This window comes from Nycticebus coucang, chromosome 3 (assembly GCF_027406575.1).
Source record: "Nycticebus coucang isolate mNycCou1 chromosome 3, mNycCou1.pri, whole genome shotgun sequence".
Classification (NCBI taxonomy): domain Eukaryota; kingdom Metazoa; phylum Chordata; class Mammalia; order Primates; family Lorisidae; genus Nycticebus; species Nycticebus coucang.
In genome coordinates this window covers 152997419-153014357 of record NC_069782.1, presented here as the reverse complement: position 1 = coordinate 153014357, position 16939 = coordinate 152997419, and the positions used below count along the sequence as shown (strand labels likewise).

The 16939-nt window shown below is 48.7% G+C and overlaps 1 protein-coding gene across 1 annotated transcript in view; it reads left to right on the top strand.

Annotated features, from left to right (window-relative positions):
• FAM53B (family with sequence similarity 53 member B) overlaps positions 1-16939 on the top strand; it is a 76291-nt gene that overhangs the window by 6036 nt on the left and 53316 nt on the right. Inside the window, exons 2-3 of the mRNA XM_053584159.1 lie at positions 3784-3838; positions 15490-16268. Coding sequence (XP_053440134.1) covers positions 3784-3838; positions 15490-16268 — 834 coding nt within the window. The remainder of the gene's footprint in view (positions 1-3783; positions 3839-15489; positions 16269-16939) is intronic.

Below are 16939 nucleotides of genomic sequence, written 5' to 3'. Positions count from 1 at the left end.
CAGGGGAAGCTACCAGGGGTCAGGTGTGCTGGGATACTCCGGAATGTGCCATCCTAGCCACATAGATGGGGCTCAGAGAACAAGTCAGGCCCTGATCTGGTCTTGAGGTCAAGCATGAAATCAAGGGTTCCTCATTTGTAAGCAACACAGGCCACCTCCAGCCAACTCACACCGAAAGAGGACTCTCTGGAGCAACGGGAGAGTGCACAGGGCTGGGGAAGGATTGGTGAGTCAGGCCCCAGGAAGGGCGGGCCCCGTGCTTCTGTAAGGACTTTGCAAGCAGGTTCTTGTGGGCAGGCTGCGGGCCTCCCGGCTGTGTGAATCAGCCCAGCATCACTTTGGTTCAGGGGTCAGAGCCTGGAGCCAGCAAGTGGCTGGTCAGCCCAGCTTGAGTTCTAAGCCTCACCCCATGGCTGGGGTGTGGTCCCCCCGAGACATTATCCAGTGAGGAAGGAAGGAGAACTAGCAGAAGGAGGAGAACTGCACCGCTGGGCCATGCAGTTCATTCGCTCAGTGAGAGGCGCAAGGAGCCGCACGTTTAAAATAGGGGGAAATGGAGGAGTTGTTCTTTCAATCTGGAAAACCACGGTATACGTCATTGTCGGTCCATTGACACCTCTGGGTGGGTTGTCAGAGGCTGACGTGAGGAGTCTGGGCCAACTGGACTCGGGGGCAGCCCTAGCTCTCAGGCTGGTGCTCTCACCCCTACCCCATTGAGTTTGATCATTGCATGAGCCCTGCAATTAGGGGAGGCAGTAGGTTCTGCCTGGTAAAAAATCCACTTCCACTGGCCTGGCATCCCCTGGTGAGTGGGCGCAGCGGCCAGACAGGCTGGCGCTGACAGGTGCCGTAGTCATGGTGCCTCTGTGCTGGGCATGCTGGGAACAAGACAGCCCCCTTTCTTTAAAAAGTTGCTTTTCCCATGGAGCAGAGAATAATAAGCAGAGGAACAAATGAACTGATACACGCTGTGTATGTTTGGGTGATGAGGGAGAGAAATGCTAGGATGGGAGGTTCTGCTTCAGCCAGGATGGTCAGAGAAGGCCTCTGAGAAAGCCAAGAGTGGGGGTGAAGCCTCAAGATGGCAGTGACTGAACTGTCCCCCTCCAAGTGGCTTGAGTAAGGAGGGCAGGAACAGAGTGAGGCTGAGGGACCCTGAACAACATAGAAGACCCTTACTCTACAAGAAGAAATTAAAAATTAGCTGAGTATGGTGGTATATGCCTATAGTCCCAGCTCCTTGGGAGGTTGAGGGGGGAATATCCTGTGAGCCTGGAATTTTGAGGCTGCAGTAAACTATGATGATGCCACTGTGCACTAGCAAGGGTAACAGAGTGAGACCCTGTGTCTCAAAAACAAAGACTTTGGGTGGAGGATGGAGAACAGGGGCCCGGGGCCCAGTTTGAGAGAGCAGTTTGGAGGTACGTTCAGTGGGGCTTGGTGGTGGCTCGGAGCAGTGGTAATGCTGGGGGTTGTGAGGGGTGTGTTCCCCATCTTGGGGATGGTGGGCTGCTCTGGGTGTCTGCAGTAAATGCTGACAAGTCCTCGTGGCGCAAATGAGAGAGCAGGGGCTGGGGAGTCCTGTGTGCTGGGCAGCGGTGTCCCTTTGTAAGGCTGACAGGCCGCAGCATCTCTGGCAAGGTGGCTGGTGCCCACTCATGTGTCCATGTTCCCTGGGAGGGCCTTGAGGTGCCTCTCAGTCTGGAACATGCTGGCTTAGTGGGTGACAGACAGTGAGCACAACTCCACTGGCAAGGTGGCGGTCGGCTCACTGCTTGGCATCCTGCTTTTGTGTGGAAAACCCCAAGCCCTCCTTGGTGACATCTATGTGCCAGTGATGTCAGCAAGCCACTTTGGTCTGTCCTCCCTCTTCTGCTTTCCTGGCCCTGTCCTGCTGTGGGCTTCTATGGGCTCCCCAGCCTGGGTTGCCTTACCTGAGGAGCGCAGGGTGGGGGCTGTGGTTCCCAGTGGGCATTTCCCTTGTGCCTGGGTCACCCTAAGTGCTGGAGCTGTCTCCTTTGGTAGGTGAGGCTCCAGGCCTCACTTCTCTCTGCAAACCTGGGAGCTTGCACAGGCTGTGCTCTTGGCTGCACAGGCAGCACGGCTCCAGTGGCAGGGCTCTCAACGTGCTTGTCTCTGTTGGGTGACTTTGCTGTGGGCTTAACAGCTGTGTTGTATCAGCCAGGAGGTAAGCAGGTGCAGCCATCTTTAACTCTTCCCAGATATGTTTGCGGATGGCTGTAGAGTGGATGGTTATGCCACTATAGAATCCGTGTGTGTGTGTGTCCAGCCTGATAGCCCAACAATTGCAGATCATGTGAGGACTTTTTTACCTATCCGTGGTGCCACGTATTATGAAAATTATGCACAGACCTTTTGTTTTGTTCATCAGCTTTCATTAGTGTTTGTGTGTTTAATGTGTAGCCCAAGACAGCTTTTTTTCCATTGTGCAGCAGAGAAGGGAAAAGATTGGACAACCCTGTAAGAAGGAAATGGGGAAGGACCACACCACTCTGCTTTGCACTCTGTAAACTCCTTCTGGTCTTTACAGAGGACCAGTTAAGGTGTTCACCTCAGGAAGCCAGCCCTGACCTCTACTCTTGCCCCAGCACATGTGCTCCTCTCCAGCCCCAGTCTTTCTGTAGTGAATGGTTTGCTCTTTGACTGTGTCCTCTGTGAAATTTGAGCCCTCCTTCACCTCTTTGTTTTCAGGCATGTCAGGCTTAGTATCCCTGTGGGAAGAATGCACTGCTGACCATGTGCAGAGGTCCCTGAATCGGGCAGCTGGTGCCAGGTGCTTGCCATTCTCTTATTGTGGTGGGCAGGTGTTCCTGGTTAGCCCTGCCCTCCTTCCAAGCCTTAAGGAGCCAGGGTGTGGACTCTCACCCACTTCCCAGCACAGAAGCCTTGTGTGTTCCTATCATTTGGGGGTGGGGGTTCAGCTGGGGGCTCCTCTCAGACATTAGAACCTTTTTTAATAACAGGCTGATTTCTTTGGAGCCAAGAGCTTTCACCATTGCACGATCACCTCCTAGCCCAGCCTGCTCATGAAAAATTACCAGCACGTGCTCCCTGCGAAGGAGAGGGAGGAAGGGAGGGAACCTTTGGAATACTTGAGGCAGAACTTCTTGGGGCTCCAGCTGGGCAGTTTCTTCCCCATCAGCAAGCTCTTGACTTGGATGTCTCCTAGCACAAAGAACCCTCAGAATATTCCACGCTCAGTTTACTGTGTAGACATTGAGCAAGAGCCCAGAAATGGGGTTCTTCTAGTGCTCATTGGCCTGTTTTCCACCCAACTGCTAGAACATTCGGCTGAGGCTAGGCATGGGGTGGAGGGGAAGGTGTGGAATGTTTACAGTACAGAGGGAGACCGTTGTGGAAGTATGGTGTACCGTGTACCAAGGAGTTCAAAAGCCGTAGCTGTTAGGTTGAGACCAATTAGAACCCTGAGTTTCTGTTTCAGTTCAGAGAGAATGCCTGGGGGGGTGGGGGGTGGGGGCTTCTTGTAGCCACAGAACAGCCTACAGAGCAGAGGCCACCTCTCCCCAGCTCTCCCTGACACTTCTCTGTAGGGCATACAGAGGGGGTTTGGGACAAAGAGTCTAGGCCTAATTCTGTGTAGATGTTGCCGTGTTGAATACTTTTTACTTCTTTCCCTAATCTGACATTGGCAAAGGGCAGTAACCTCTTTAATTGTGACCTTAGCAAAAGATCAGTGCAGAGTCATTTGCAAATGTGCTTCTTATGACTTGAAGAGTGAACAGCTTTTCTGGTTGTTTTCAGCACACGCCAAAGAAGATGAGTCAAGGACCTACACTATTCTCTTGTGGAATTATGGGTAAGTACCCGAGGCCATCCTGGGAGCCATACTACTGGTCCTTCCAACCAAGGCCTGAGTCCTCCATGTGAGATGCCAAAGGCACTTTCTGGACACAAGTTTACAAAGAGCAGCCCCGAGGACCCCTTCTGTGTGTTTAACTGTGTCTGTGCCCAGTAGTGCTGGAGTGTTCCCGGACTGCTGAGCTGGAGGAGAGGCAGGTACTGGTATATGGTTTAGGAATTTCTGACTGATTGTTAAAGTAATTCATGTTGTTTTTTTCATTCAGTAAATGTACTGTAGTGCAAAATATAAAGTGGCAATCTCTCCTAGCTCATACCCCATGATGGAGACTGGTGATACTTTCGTGTCTGTTTATGTTCTTAGCATTTTTTTTTACGTGGCTCACTCTATAATGAACATATGAAACTATTTTTGTTTGCTTTTTTCACTTGGTAATAGTTGCCATCATGTTCCCACAGCATTAAAATTGTTCATTTCATGCGTTTTAATGGTTTTTAGTATCATGTTGTGTGGCTGTATCAGAATGTCTTTAACATTGTAACTATTTCTTCCATTGTTGGATAAAGGGGATGTTCTATTTGCTGTTGTGATTAGTAGAGAATGAGTGTTTATGTCTTTGTCTATCTTCTAGATTATTCCTCAGGATATTGTAGTTCCCAGGAGTAGAATAGAAAGGTTGGAGGGCAGGGACGTTTGTAAGGCTCTTGATTGACATTGCTGATGCTCATTCTGGAAAGAGCTCCTTCTGGTCTTCTGTTTTTGTGCAGGTTGTGAGTTACTATTTGTTTATAGGGGACAAAAACCATGACTGTATTGATTATATTTGTTGTTGCTCCAGATGTTTGGGCATAGTTTCTCCCTGGGACTCTTCTCCCCTTTGGGGATGTCTTGCCAGATGTAATGTCTGTTGAGTTAGAAACCAGACTCTGATGATGGGTGAGCACTGCGGGCTTTTTAATTCAGAGTTTGTCTTTGTAGGCCATGTGGTATTTTTTTGTCAGCCCTTTCCTTCTGTGTCCAGGGTTTTCTTTTTCCTTAGATGCAATTCCCATGGATATGATGATGAGGATAGAGGGGTGATGGGATAGGCATGTTGACCGCTGTGTTCCTATTCAGGATCCTGTTGACTTCTGCCAGTGGCTTCAAGGGGCAGGACGAGTGCTCATTGACATACAGGGAAATGGAGGCCTGCTTAAGTGACCTTCCCCAAGGTCCCTTGTAAGCAGAGTTGGACTCAAGGAAAAAGGAAGGTCTCAGTCACATGCCACAGCTCTGGGAGAGGTAGATGTCCCTCTTGGTGCTGCCACACAGAGACAATGGAAACAAGAGATTCCCTTGCCTGGGCTGACCATGTGGCACACTTCTGAGGCCTGTCCCTACATGATTGCTTTGTGGCTTATGGCTTCCAACAAATCTTCAGCTTCATCGCCTGCTTCCTGGGACAGTCTGACAATTGAGCTGCCTTCGTTTGTCATGTCCAGGAAAGGGACAGATTTTAGCTGTGAGTAGGCCAGACTAGGCAACCGAGATATGGAGGTGTTGATCTTTTATTTCAAGGCCATTCATGCATAGGGTTCCCTTGACCTAGGTACTTTATAAGTCATAACAACGTGGGACTCTTACGGTTTGTGATGGGCATTGTTGGGACTCATATAGTTGCTTTGAACTTGTTAACTTTTCTGAGTCTCGGTTTCTGGTGATTATGGTAGTACCCACCTTGTAGGCTTGTTCCAAGGCTGTGTGAGGTCATGTTTGTAAAGAGAGCAGCACAGAGTGATTACTCCATAAGTTAATAGGTAAAAAGAGGGCTAAGATCTAAATGGAGAATTGTGCTCCCTGAGAAAGCAGCCCTCACACCCAAACAAAGGAACTACCTTGGTTTTCTTTGCAGAGTGGGTTATAGGTGAAAGAGTCACTCTTTCAGGGGCAGATCTTCAGGCCCTGGGGGAGAGAGGTATATGGGAAGAAGCTCAGATTGCCCAGGGGAATCTCTTTGAGCCTGCAAAGCCCAGCAACTTGATTTCTACTGGGGACGCCCACGTTCTACCATGGAGGCCCATGGTTTCCAGGAGGGATGTGCTGCATCTCTAGGCTCTTGTTTACAGAGTGGCTCTGCAGGAAGTGCTGGCCAGATCCCAGTGCTCTTCCCTACTACAGAGCCCTGTCTTCCTCTTGCTCTTGTAGGCTAGTGCTAGGGCACTGCCAGGTAGCAGAGGGAGAAGCTGGTTGCAGCTGTGCTGTTGGGGGTTGGAGTCCCCTCATCGTTCTCAGCTGCTCTGTCACATAGGCCTCATCTTCTGTTACTCAGCCCCCTCCCTGGTTCAGGAAAACCCTGGCCCACGTGAGCATATATTACCAAAGAGCTTCATATTCATTTTCAGTGGCTTGTTCCAGTAGATATTAATTGAGCACCTACTGTACTCGGTGCAGAGATAGAGTGAATCAGATCCTGCCCCTACTTTCAGGGAGATTTCTGTCTGGCAGTGAGGGAGCAAGATCAACCAACTTCTCCCTGGGTCAGGCCAACTTTGAAGAGACAGTAGAAGTGCTTAGAGCCATGGCAACTCACCTATCTTCCTCAATGGTGCAAGTGTTTGTAGGGTTTTAGAGCGGGCAGCATACCAGAGGTGCCATTTCCATCCTTCCTACTCTGTTCCTTTCCTACACTTGCTGGGGCAGGAGTGTCAGCATTTGGAGTCCTTACCAAGCCAGTGTGCTAGTGGGAGCTGAGCTTATCTCTCCAGCCGACTTAGTTCCAGAGGTGAGGTTTTGTGGCCTCGCCCAGCACTGTGAACTGGGAGCGTACCCCACGTAGTGAGATTTCATCTTAGGTATGACTGCTTTTCAGCACTCTATGGTATTGGCTGGACTTTGCAAGAGGATTTTGAGCCCTTCTAGGGCTGGACAATGCTGAGCAAAGATAAAATGGCAAATTATCATAATCACCAATCCCTAGCCTGTCTCCAAGAGATAAAGGACTTGTGTGTGGCACTGATTAGTGGAATTCTCCCATGAGAGCTGGAGACCGTTGGCCTGGTGACTCAGGGTTTTTCCTTGTAAGCCCCCATGCAAGGGTCCTAGCTGGAAGCCAATGAGTTGGGGTTTCATAAATGTTCTGAAGAAAATCCAGATAGGTGTAGTAGTGGAGGAGCACAGTGCCCTGGTTACTGCTGCCTAAAATGCCACCTTTTCAAGTGGCTTGGCCTCTTCTGGACACCATTAGAGAAAAATGCTCCTGATGGAATCAAGGGCTCACAACAATTCTTTTTTCTTTCATTATACTTCACACTCTGTGATTACGAGCTGGATGCTACGCCCCTGGCCCTTGTGCATCACTCCAGTTTGGGAACTTGATACAAGAAAGTGCTTTTGCGCTTTTCAGAGTAGGGGAGAGAAAAAAGCCAACATGAAGTATGGGTGGGAGAAGCAGAAGAGACTGGGGCCAGGCTGCTGCCCAGTCTGCTCTGCACCAGCCCAGAACCCCCACTAGGGTGCCAGCTCAGTCTGTCCCCACAGGGCCATGTTTGCCTCTTGTTTTCCTTTCTCACCTCCCAAAGCATCCCCGCCCATCCTCTGTGCTGAAGTAGAATTTCCTCTGCAAACAGCTTCTCTGGGGAAGGGCCATTTTATGACTGATTCTTGTGCTCTTGACACAGGCAACATTGGTAAGGTGGCAACTCCATGGGTGTGCCAGGGCCGGGCAGGTGAGCCATCCCCTGCTCCTGGCCCTGATTTCTGGTGGGTGCAGAAAGGGGCCTCAGCACCTGTGTTGGGATGAGAGGCCGAGACTATACGTGTGGCCTCAGTACAGGCTCCATTGGGTCTTCCGCCTGTATAGGGTCACACGTGTAGTAGTTTAATCTTTTTTGGTGAAGCAGGCAGGGCAAGTGGGGTGAGAGCAGTCTCCATTGACCAGCCTTGGCTAATTGCAGCCATTCAATGCTATCTGTATTGCAGGGACAATGGACACCACACATTCCATTTTCCTCACCACTCAGGCAAGGAGAAGACCTGGAAATCACGTAATGTGTGAGAAGTGAAGGCAATACCAATTATTTCAAAAAGGCCGCTAGGAAAAGTCTTGTAAATAGAAGTCAGCGGACAGAGAACAAAACAATTCATAGGCAAAAAAAAAAAAAAAAAAAAAATTGGATGGAAACCCATAATTACTTTAGGAGTTATGGTAATAAATTATTTATTAATGTAAATTATTTCACAGGCAAAGAACATAGAGGAAACTTGAGCAGAAGGATCATACATTATGTATAAAAAGGAATTGTAAAAATATTATAGCAGCCCTACTTGTGCTACTCCAGTTCAGGTTTGTCAGCATTTTAATTATAAGCCCTTACTTTCAGGGTTTAATTACTTGGCTGTTAAAGTCTACTGTGTACATAAAAGGGTTGTTCCCAGGGGCACTCTGTGTATTAATTTCTACAGGGTAAACCAGTTGACTATGTTGAGCTGGGTAGGACTAAGAGATTTTGTTTTGAGATTTAGTAGCTAGTAGCCTTTGGTCTTTTGACTCAGCCACTGTTGTTGGAAGTGGAAAGTGCACCTTGTATGAGAAGACTGGATTTCAGCGTGTGAATGTTGTCAGCTTCTTAGAACAAAAGAGTGAAATGAAATGGAGATCAGTAATAACAAAATCAGAGCTACCTAGTTACAGTTTTTTGTCTCTACCACTTCTTTTGTCTTTCAGGGATATCATTTTGAGTATGATGATTGGGCCAGGGCCTCCTTTAAGACATTGCTTATTAACCAATATAGGCTAGAATGAGATTTCATTAAAAAATTACATCTATGTACAAGTATACATGTATATGATTTTTAAAGATCTACTTTATTTTTATTTATTATTTTTAACTTACTTATTCTCGTCATATGTGTAACTTTTTATTTCTAATATTTTTTAAATTTTTTTTTTTTTTTTTTAGGCAGAGCCTCAAGCTGTCACCCTGGGTAGAGTGCTGTGGCATCACAGCTCACAGCACCTCCAACTCCTGGGCTCAAGCGATTCTCCTGCCTCTGCCTCCCAGGTAGCTGGGAGTACAGGTACCCGCCACAACGCCTGGCTATTTTTTGTTTACAGCCGTCATTTTTGTTTGGCGGGACCAGGCTGGATTTGAACCTGCTAGCTCAGGTGTATGTGGCTGGCGCCTTAGACGCTGAGCCACAGGTACTAAGACATATTTTAAAAATTTTTTTGCCTGTTTTTTTTAATTTTGTGTGATATTTTTGAATCACTAAAATAGTTTAAGATTCACCTGTATAGGATGCTTTGAACTTTTCCTTGTACCATTTATCATTTTCAGATAGTGTTTCTGGAATAAAGTAGATGCAAAATGTAGTTGGCACATGATAACTGTTCACAGTGGCAAATGAAAACAGAGCCTCCTGGAGGTCTTCTTACCCAGACGGGCCCACTTGGGTGGGGGAGGGGAGCCACTATAGTGCTGGGGCCAGGGAATGGCAACTGCCAGACTCTTTTCGCAGCCATGCTTTCCATGTAGAAAGACAGTCAAATTAGAAGGCAACCTAGACAACTGCAAAAGCATGGCCTTGGGATTGCAGGTCCTGTTTAAATTGAGGCTTAGCCGTTTTTCAGGTGTGTGTCCATAGGGGAGATGTACTATTGTTCTGAAGCTTGATTAAGATGGTGATCACCGTGACAACCCAGGAGATGAGGATGATTAATGTGCTTGGGATACACACTCATGCTCTTTCCCCAGTTTAGCCAGGATCCCATTGGGGTGTTAGCTAATTAATAGTAAATATGCATTGACTGACAATTTCCCGAAGAGCTTTACTAGCTGCCGGTTCCCTATCTGTAGATGGCATCCAGCTTTGCAGTTCAGAGACAAGCAGCTGCCTGTTTCACATGTTCCGTGTGTACCCACCTGACATTGCTGTTCCTTCAGAGTTCTTGTTGCTGTTGGAATTACTAGCTTTCCCCACATGTTTGTGAATGCCCCTGGGGTCTGGCAGGTGGAGGAAGAGGTTCCAGTGAGAGCTGAAAGGGCTGTCGCAGGGCCCCAGTCTATCCTGCCTGGCACAGATGCCCAGTTTGTGTGGTTTTTACACCTGGGGATCCCACCCAGAAGCAGTGGCAGCTGCCATGGTCACCCCCTCAACCCTGCTAATGTAGGCAGGGCCTTGGTAAGTTCTCTGAACCTTGCTCTTTGTCCTCACCAGGTTTTATCTTCTCCCAGAGCTGCCCCACAGACCAACCTTCTTGCTTCCCTAGATGGGGCCTCTGGAACATTCTCTCCAGCCATCCAAATCCCTGTCCTTGTGTTTTGTGTGGCGCTTGGTGTGCTATGTTGCTGTCTCTGAGCCCCAAAGACAGCTTCCATTCCATTCCAGGTTGAGAGGGCAGGGCCCGAGGCTAAGGCCAGGGCAGGCAAAGTGTTTTTTCCTGATACAACTCTGAATCGAGTCTCCATTCTGGTAATACAGGGAAGGAAAGAGGCACTCCAGGGGGCACGGGCTCTAAAGTCCATTTGAAAATAGATGACACCTTTGAGGGGGAGCTCATGTCCTTGCCTTGTTTTGTTTCCTTCCTATGTTCTTTCTATAAGATGAGTTTAACAAAGCTGTTTTCAGAAAGACCTCAGTAAGCTTTTCCCCAGATCAAGTCCTCCTAGCTCTGAGGACAAGTTAGCATAACTCAGCCCACGGGGCAAGGGAGAGAGATTCATTGTCAGCACAAAAAGATAGGTGTGAAATCTAAGAATGAATCAGTCAGGCATGATCTGGTTGCAGGCTTGCTACTGGGTCTGGGAGGCTGCAAGAATACTGTTCTTGAGTCTCTACTTAAGGTGCTTAACCTCCGGTAGAAACCACATTCTGCCTGCTGTGTTGCGTCATTGCCAGGCAACATCTAAAACACAGCACAGAGCTCTCAGGGGAATGAAACTCCTCTGTCTTTTTTTTTTTTTTTGAGACAGTTTCATTATGTTGCCCTCGGTAGAGTGCTGTGGAGTCACAGCTCACAGCAACCTCGAACTCTTGGGCTCAAGTGATTCTCTTGCCTCAGCTTCCCAAGTAGCTGGGACTACAGACACTGGCCACAATGCCTGGCTATTGGTTGAAGTTGTCATTGTTGTTTGGGAGGCCCAGGCTGGGTTCAAACCAGCCAACTCCGGTGTATGTGGCTGGCGCCCTAGCCGCTGAGCTATAGGCGCTGAGCCTCCTCTGTCTTTTGAACATAAGAGGGCTTTTAGTCTCCTAAGAATTTAGGGCCCTGGTTATTTCTTTTCAAGTTTAAGAATAGAAATGGAAATTAGACCATTTGGGGTCAAATGCCATTCATATTCTTCTGAGTGTTTTTCTGTAGGGTCTGCGTACCCAGCAGTCTTCTGGCTCCTTGGTCAAGGGGCGGCAGGCCCAGAGCCTTGTGTGTGAACCTGGGGGTTTGTGTCCTTGTCTCTGCACACATGGGCTTTGCCTCCTCCTGTGTCTAACAGGGAAGTCACAAGGCAGAAACTTCAAGCTTAGTCATTAAGCCTCAGCTTTGGAAAAGACCTTGGTCACCTAGTGTGTCTGAGATTGTCTGTTAGAGAACTGAGCCCAAGGGAGTGTGTGCTTCACCCTCCCATGTGCAAGCAGGGCTCAGGAGTATGTGTTTACGCCATGAATGTGTGCATGATCGTTCCGTGTGTAATTTTAGACTTGTGAAGGTAGGTCAGTGGGGATGTGGAGAAACTTGAGATGCTCCTAAAGGTCAGCATCTCTGAGATGCTGAGAACTTACTTGGCTGGTGACTGTGCCCTCAGGCTGCATGCCATGATGCTGTGCTCAGGTCTGCCAGAGTCTTGGTGTGGGGCTCTGGGTGGGGGCAGGGAGCCCGCCTGCAGAGCAGGACACTACTGAGAGGCCACACACTGAGGGAGAAGGTGGGAGGCTTCAGACTCATTCTGCTCACTGGAGTAGTTGGCTTCTCAGGCCTTTGCCAGTGCCTTCCCATCTAGACCTTGTTGTGCAACAGGAGAAGGAAGCCCTGAGGGGTCCCCACCCTGTCTTGTGAAATGTGGGCCTTGAAGTGCTTGAAGGCTGAAGTGATCCTTCGCAGTAGTTCTGCTTCCTATAATTGGCTCGAACCAAAACACAAATACCAACTTTCAGTGATGTTATGAATCCAGATTTATAGCACCCAGAATTGTCAACCTCCAGAAACTTCCTGGGTATGGCGGGATGGTCTGACTGGGCTGCCATTCTTCAGAGTTGTTTGCAGACTGAGACTCCTGTGTAACCTGTAGTCCAGAGCAGTGGTTCTCAATATTTTTGTATTAAAATAGTGTGAGCGGTGCTTATTGAAATGCAGTTGCCTACCCTGAGAGATTCTGATTTACCAAGTCAGGGATGGGCCCAGGAATCTGCATTTTAGCAATTCCCCCCCACACACACACCTGCTAAAAGGATGCTCCTGCAGGTGGTCCAGAATCCACACTTTGAGAAATCCTAGTGCAGAGAGTTCTTATTCTAGCTGATTCCACAGAGATTGGTGCCCAGTTGTAGAAAAGCCAGGCCTCTACTAGAAGAGCATTGTCTGTAATGTTCATTATCCCAGCAACAGCTGCCATTTTTGAGAGCCTGCTCTAGGCACTGGACTAGACAACCCATTTAATTCTCATAATACTCTCAGAGATGGATTAACTTACAGAGCTGAGATTTGAACCCAGGGCTGTTCCCTTTCCACCACACTAAGTGGACATCACTCAGTGGACTCCCCACGTCCATGGCTATTGTGACTTTCCAAGAGTTATAGTTATTTGTATAGAAGTGATATTGAATGGAAGGATGGTGGTATCTTCCTCTCAAGAGCCTCCCGAGGCCCTTTGTACAATGTGATGTTGGGACCTAGTGCCTGTGGAAGTTTGCCATTAAAAATTAGCTTCTAGGGCAGCGCCTGTGGCTCAGCGGGTAGGGCGCCAGCCCCACATGCCGAGGGTGGTGGGTTCAAACCCGGCCCCGGCCAAACTGCAACAAAAAAATAGCCGGGCGTTGTGGCCGGCGCCTGTAATCCCAGCTACTTGGGAGGCTGAGGCAAGAGAATCGCCTAAGCCTAGGAGTTGGAGGTTGCTGTGAGCTGTGTGACGCCACGGCACTCTACCAAGGGTGATAAAGTGAGACTCTGTCTCTACAAAGAAAAAAAAAAATTAGCTTCTATTCCTGTTTCTTTTGTCTGGTGACCTGACCCAACAAATCGCTGTTCTCTGGGCGAAGGCGGAAAACATAGGGCTAAACATAGCCTCCATTGTTTTTACTTTTCTTACATTGTACTTCTCAAAGTGATAAAATTAGAAACAATTAAAATATTATCTGCCTGCAGACAGAACAAGTGGCCACCTGGCTGGCATTGATACACAATATCAGCACTTTGCTTTTTCAGAGTATCTCCAAAGTTACCCATAGCCACGTGGCCCAGGTAGGCAGAGAGTCCTAGGCATAGCCCAGGTTAGACCTGCCTGGCCAAGGAAAGCTCACCTTTGCCAAGGACAAAGGATAGGCAAGACCAAGTGAACACCCACAGCCGTCTCTGCAGTAGATAATTGAAGTTCAGCTAATGTGTGTGCCATATGACCGAAAGCTAGGCAAAGAGCTGTGGGTGCCACAGGGCCATGTGGAGAAGGTGTATTCTCCAAGGAGGTTGAGTTGGCTTTTAAATGAGGATACTGTTGGTGAACAGAGGATAGAGGCAGGAGAACATTACATGCCTTTCCAAAAGTGTTAAGATGTGAAAGAGCTGACATTTGGGGGAAGCTATAGCTTCTCTTTACAGTTGAGAACCGATTCTTTGAACCCTCCATGCAACAAAGAAATTTTCCATATTAAGGTCACAGAGGCTTATTCAACACAATGGAGTAGATCCTGTTGGCATTGGATGCATTAGAGTTAACCATTCAACCTGGTCCTTCTGGAGATGTGATAGGTTTTTTTTGTTTGTTTGTTTGTTTTTGAGACAGAGTCTTACTTTGTTGCCCTTGGTAGAGTGCTGTGACATCATAACTCGTAGCAACCTCAAACTCTTTGAGCTCAAGTGATTCTCTTGCCTCAGCCTCCCAAGTAGCTGGGGCTACAGGCACCCGCCACAATGCCCAGCTATTTTGAGAGATGGGGTCTCACTCTTGCTCAGGCTGGTCTGGAACCCGTGAGCTCAAGCAATCCACCCGCCTCAGCCTCCCAGAGTGCTAGGATGATAGGTGTGAACCACTGCACCCGGCCCTGGGGATGTGATAGTTAACCTCAAGGCCAAGCAAGATTGGACTCCCAGCCCCTCTGCATGTGGATTTTATCTGTGCTCATTCCTATAATCTCCTTATTAATCTTTAGTTTTACAAAGAATTGCTAGAGCATAAGAATTACTCTTCAGGGTTGTCTACACAAATCAGGAGGGGTGATTTTTGGAAATATTTGATTCAGTCCATTCGAAAGAATAAGTAATGAGACTTTACATGGTCAGGCTTAGGAAAATTCAGGGATGAGGTGAACTGGGTTACAAGGAGCCTGCCTGGGCTTGAGGAACATCGCTCTTCTGCATCTCCAGCTTTAGAGGCTCTGGACCATTTCTCCCCATGTCCCTCTGCAGGGTGCCCAAGAGGAAGAAGCACCACATTTATCCTGATTTGGCTTTTCCTCTGGTTCACAGACAGCCTATGAACTGCATTGGTCATCCACCTCGAGCTAGTCCAGGTTCTGTCTCTCAGTGCCCTTTGAGAAGTGGCTGCTGGTAGGGGAGCTAGGTTCGTAGTCCTTGCTGCCTGAGCACTCATGCGGGCTGAATCACAGTTTCCAGAACCTATCTTGCCTGACCTATGAACTCCTTGAGGGCAAGGCCAGTATCAGGTTCACCTGTTGTTACTGTAATCACGATCATATAATAAAAAGAGCTGGACTTTGGGGTCAGACCAGCCTGCGTTTGGAGCCTGTCATGTGTTAGCTGTGTGTGGCTTTGGGCTAGTTGTTCAACCTCTTCTAAGCCTTATTCTCCCCATCTGGGCCATGCTGGTACCTGCACACAGGGTGCAGTGTCTATTACGTGGCCCAGGGTGAATGCTCAATAAAGGATCTGAATTGCTGTGAAAATCGGTGTGTGTTTAAATACCTACTGAATATCATTTCAGGTTTCACTTCTATTCTTGTGCTGACTGATTCAAGCCATTCACATTTGCATGATTTACAAATATATGTTGGTTAGAAAAAGTAGAAAGTGCTCTTTTTTTGATCCCTGACAGCAGAGAACTAAGTAGAGACTTAACTGGAACATTGCCCTGAGTCTGCTACCAGCCAGCACAGATGCAGGGCAAGTCGATTTTCCTTCTGTGAAAAAGCGTTTAGGGTAAAAAAACATGCTGCTTTGAATTTTCCTGGACGGCAGTATGGTATGATAGAAAGAAAACTATATTAGGAGTTCTAGGGGTATGTCTGGATTCTAGGCCTTGCCCTGCTTCTAACTCAAAGCCTTGGGAAGCACTTCCCCTCTCTGGGCCTCAGCGTCTCATGTGTACAGTGAGGCTAGACTGGATGGTTTTAAAGGGCCTTCTGGCCCTTATAGTCTCTGTTTGAAATGGGCTGTTGTGTGGAGATAAAGGCTGAAACGAAAGCCTTCTCAAATCTTTTTTTTTTCTGTATTATTTATGAACCAGAAAATGACAGATGGCGAGACCTGGACAGGAAGTGCCCTCTTCAGATTGACCAACCAACCGCTAGCATCTGGGAATGCCTGCCTGAAAAGTGTCAGGACAGCTCACTGTGGCACCGCGATGCAGTGACTGCCTGTGCTGTGACCAGCCTGATCAAAGACCTCAGCATCAGCGACCACAATGGGAACCCTTCAGCACCCCCCAGCAAACGCCAGTGCCGCTCACTATCCTTCTCCGATGAGATGTCCAGCTGCCGGACATCATGGAGGCCCTTGGGCTCCAAAGTCTGGACTCCTGTGGAGAAGAGACGCTGCTACAGTGGGGGCAGTGTCCAGCGCTACTCCAACGGTGTGGGCACCATGCAGAGGAGCTCCAGCTTCAGCCTCCCCTCCCGGGCCAGTGTGCTATCTTCGCCCTGTGACCAGGTGGCACTTCACCACCGATTTGGAGGGCAGCCCTGTCAAGGGGTACCAGGCTCAGCTCCCTGTGGGCAAGTGGGCGACTCTTGGAGCCCCGACCCACACCCTGTGGGAGGCGGCCGGCTGGACCTGCAGCGGTCCCTTTCCTGCTCACATGACCAGTTTTCCTTTGTGGAATACTGTCCACCCTCAGCCAGCAGCACACCTGCCTCAACACCAGAGCTAGCGAGACGCTCCAGCGGGCTTTCCCGCAGCCGTTCCCAGCCATGTGTCCTTAACGACAAGAAGGTTGGCATTAAACGGCGGCGCCCTGAAGAAGTGCAAGAGCAGAGACCTTCCCTAGACCTTGCCAAAATGGCACAGGTAAGAGCCCCTGTGGCCTGGAGGGCACTGCAAAATCCTCTTGGTGCTCACTGTAGCCTCTGCTGGTCCTGACCCATCCTAGCCAAGAGCATAATGCTGGTTTCAGAACTGGGTTAATTTCCTTATTTTTAAAAATCCTAATCAAAGAAAGATTATTTCATGTTTTTTTTTTTTTTGGTCTGTTTCCCTCCATTTAAAATCAGACCTCATTTCCTGTGACATGCAGTGCTAGTGGTACAAGAGCAGAAGGACCGTGCGAGGCAGAGCACTGGTGTGTAGACCAACGGGACCTGGCACTGGTAGTCAGCTCTCTCCCAGGAAGGCACCCCGCACCCCTGCAGCTGCTGTAAAAAACCCTCGTGCTTACTGGGATTCAGAGACCAGTGACCCTTGGGTTATGCTGCTCCTCAGTCAGGGCTTTGGGTAATGACTTTAGAGGGCAAGAGATGGTGGGCGCAGCCTTCTGATTAAACTGTTGAAATGTTAGACCATCATGAAGTAGTGATCAGGGGCGGCACCTGTGGCTCAACGGAATAGGGCACTGGCCCCATATGCCGGAGGTGGTGGGTTCAAACCCAGCCCCGGCCAAAAACTGCAAAAAGAACCCAAAAAGAAGTAGCGATCAGTATCATCTGTGCCTCATCTGCAGTCATCCTGACTCTTCACTGTAG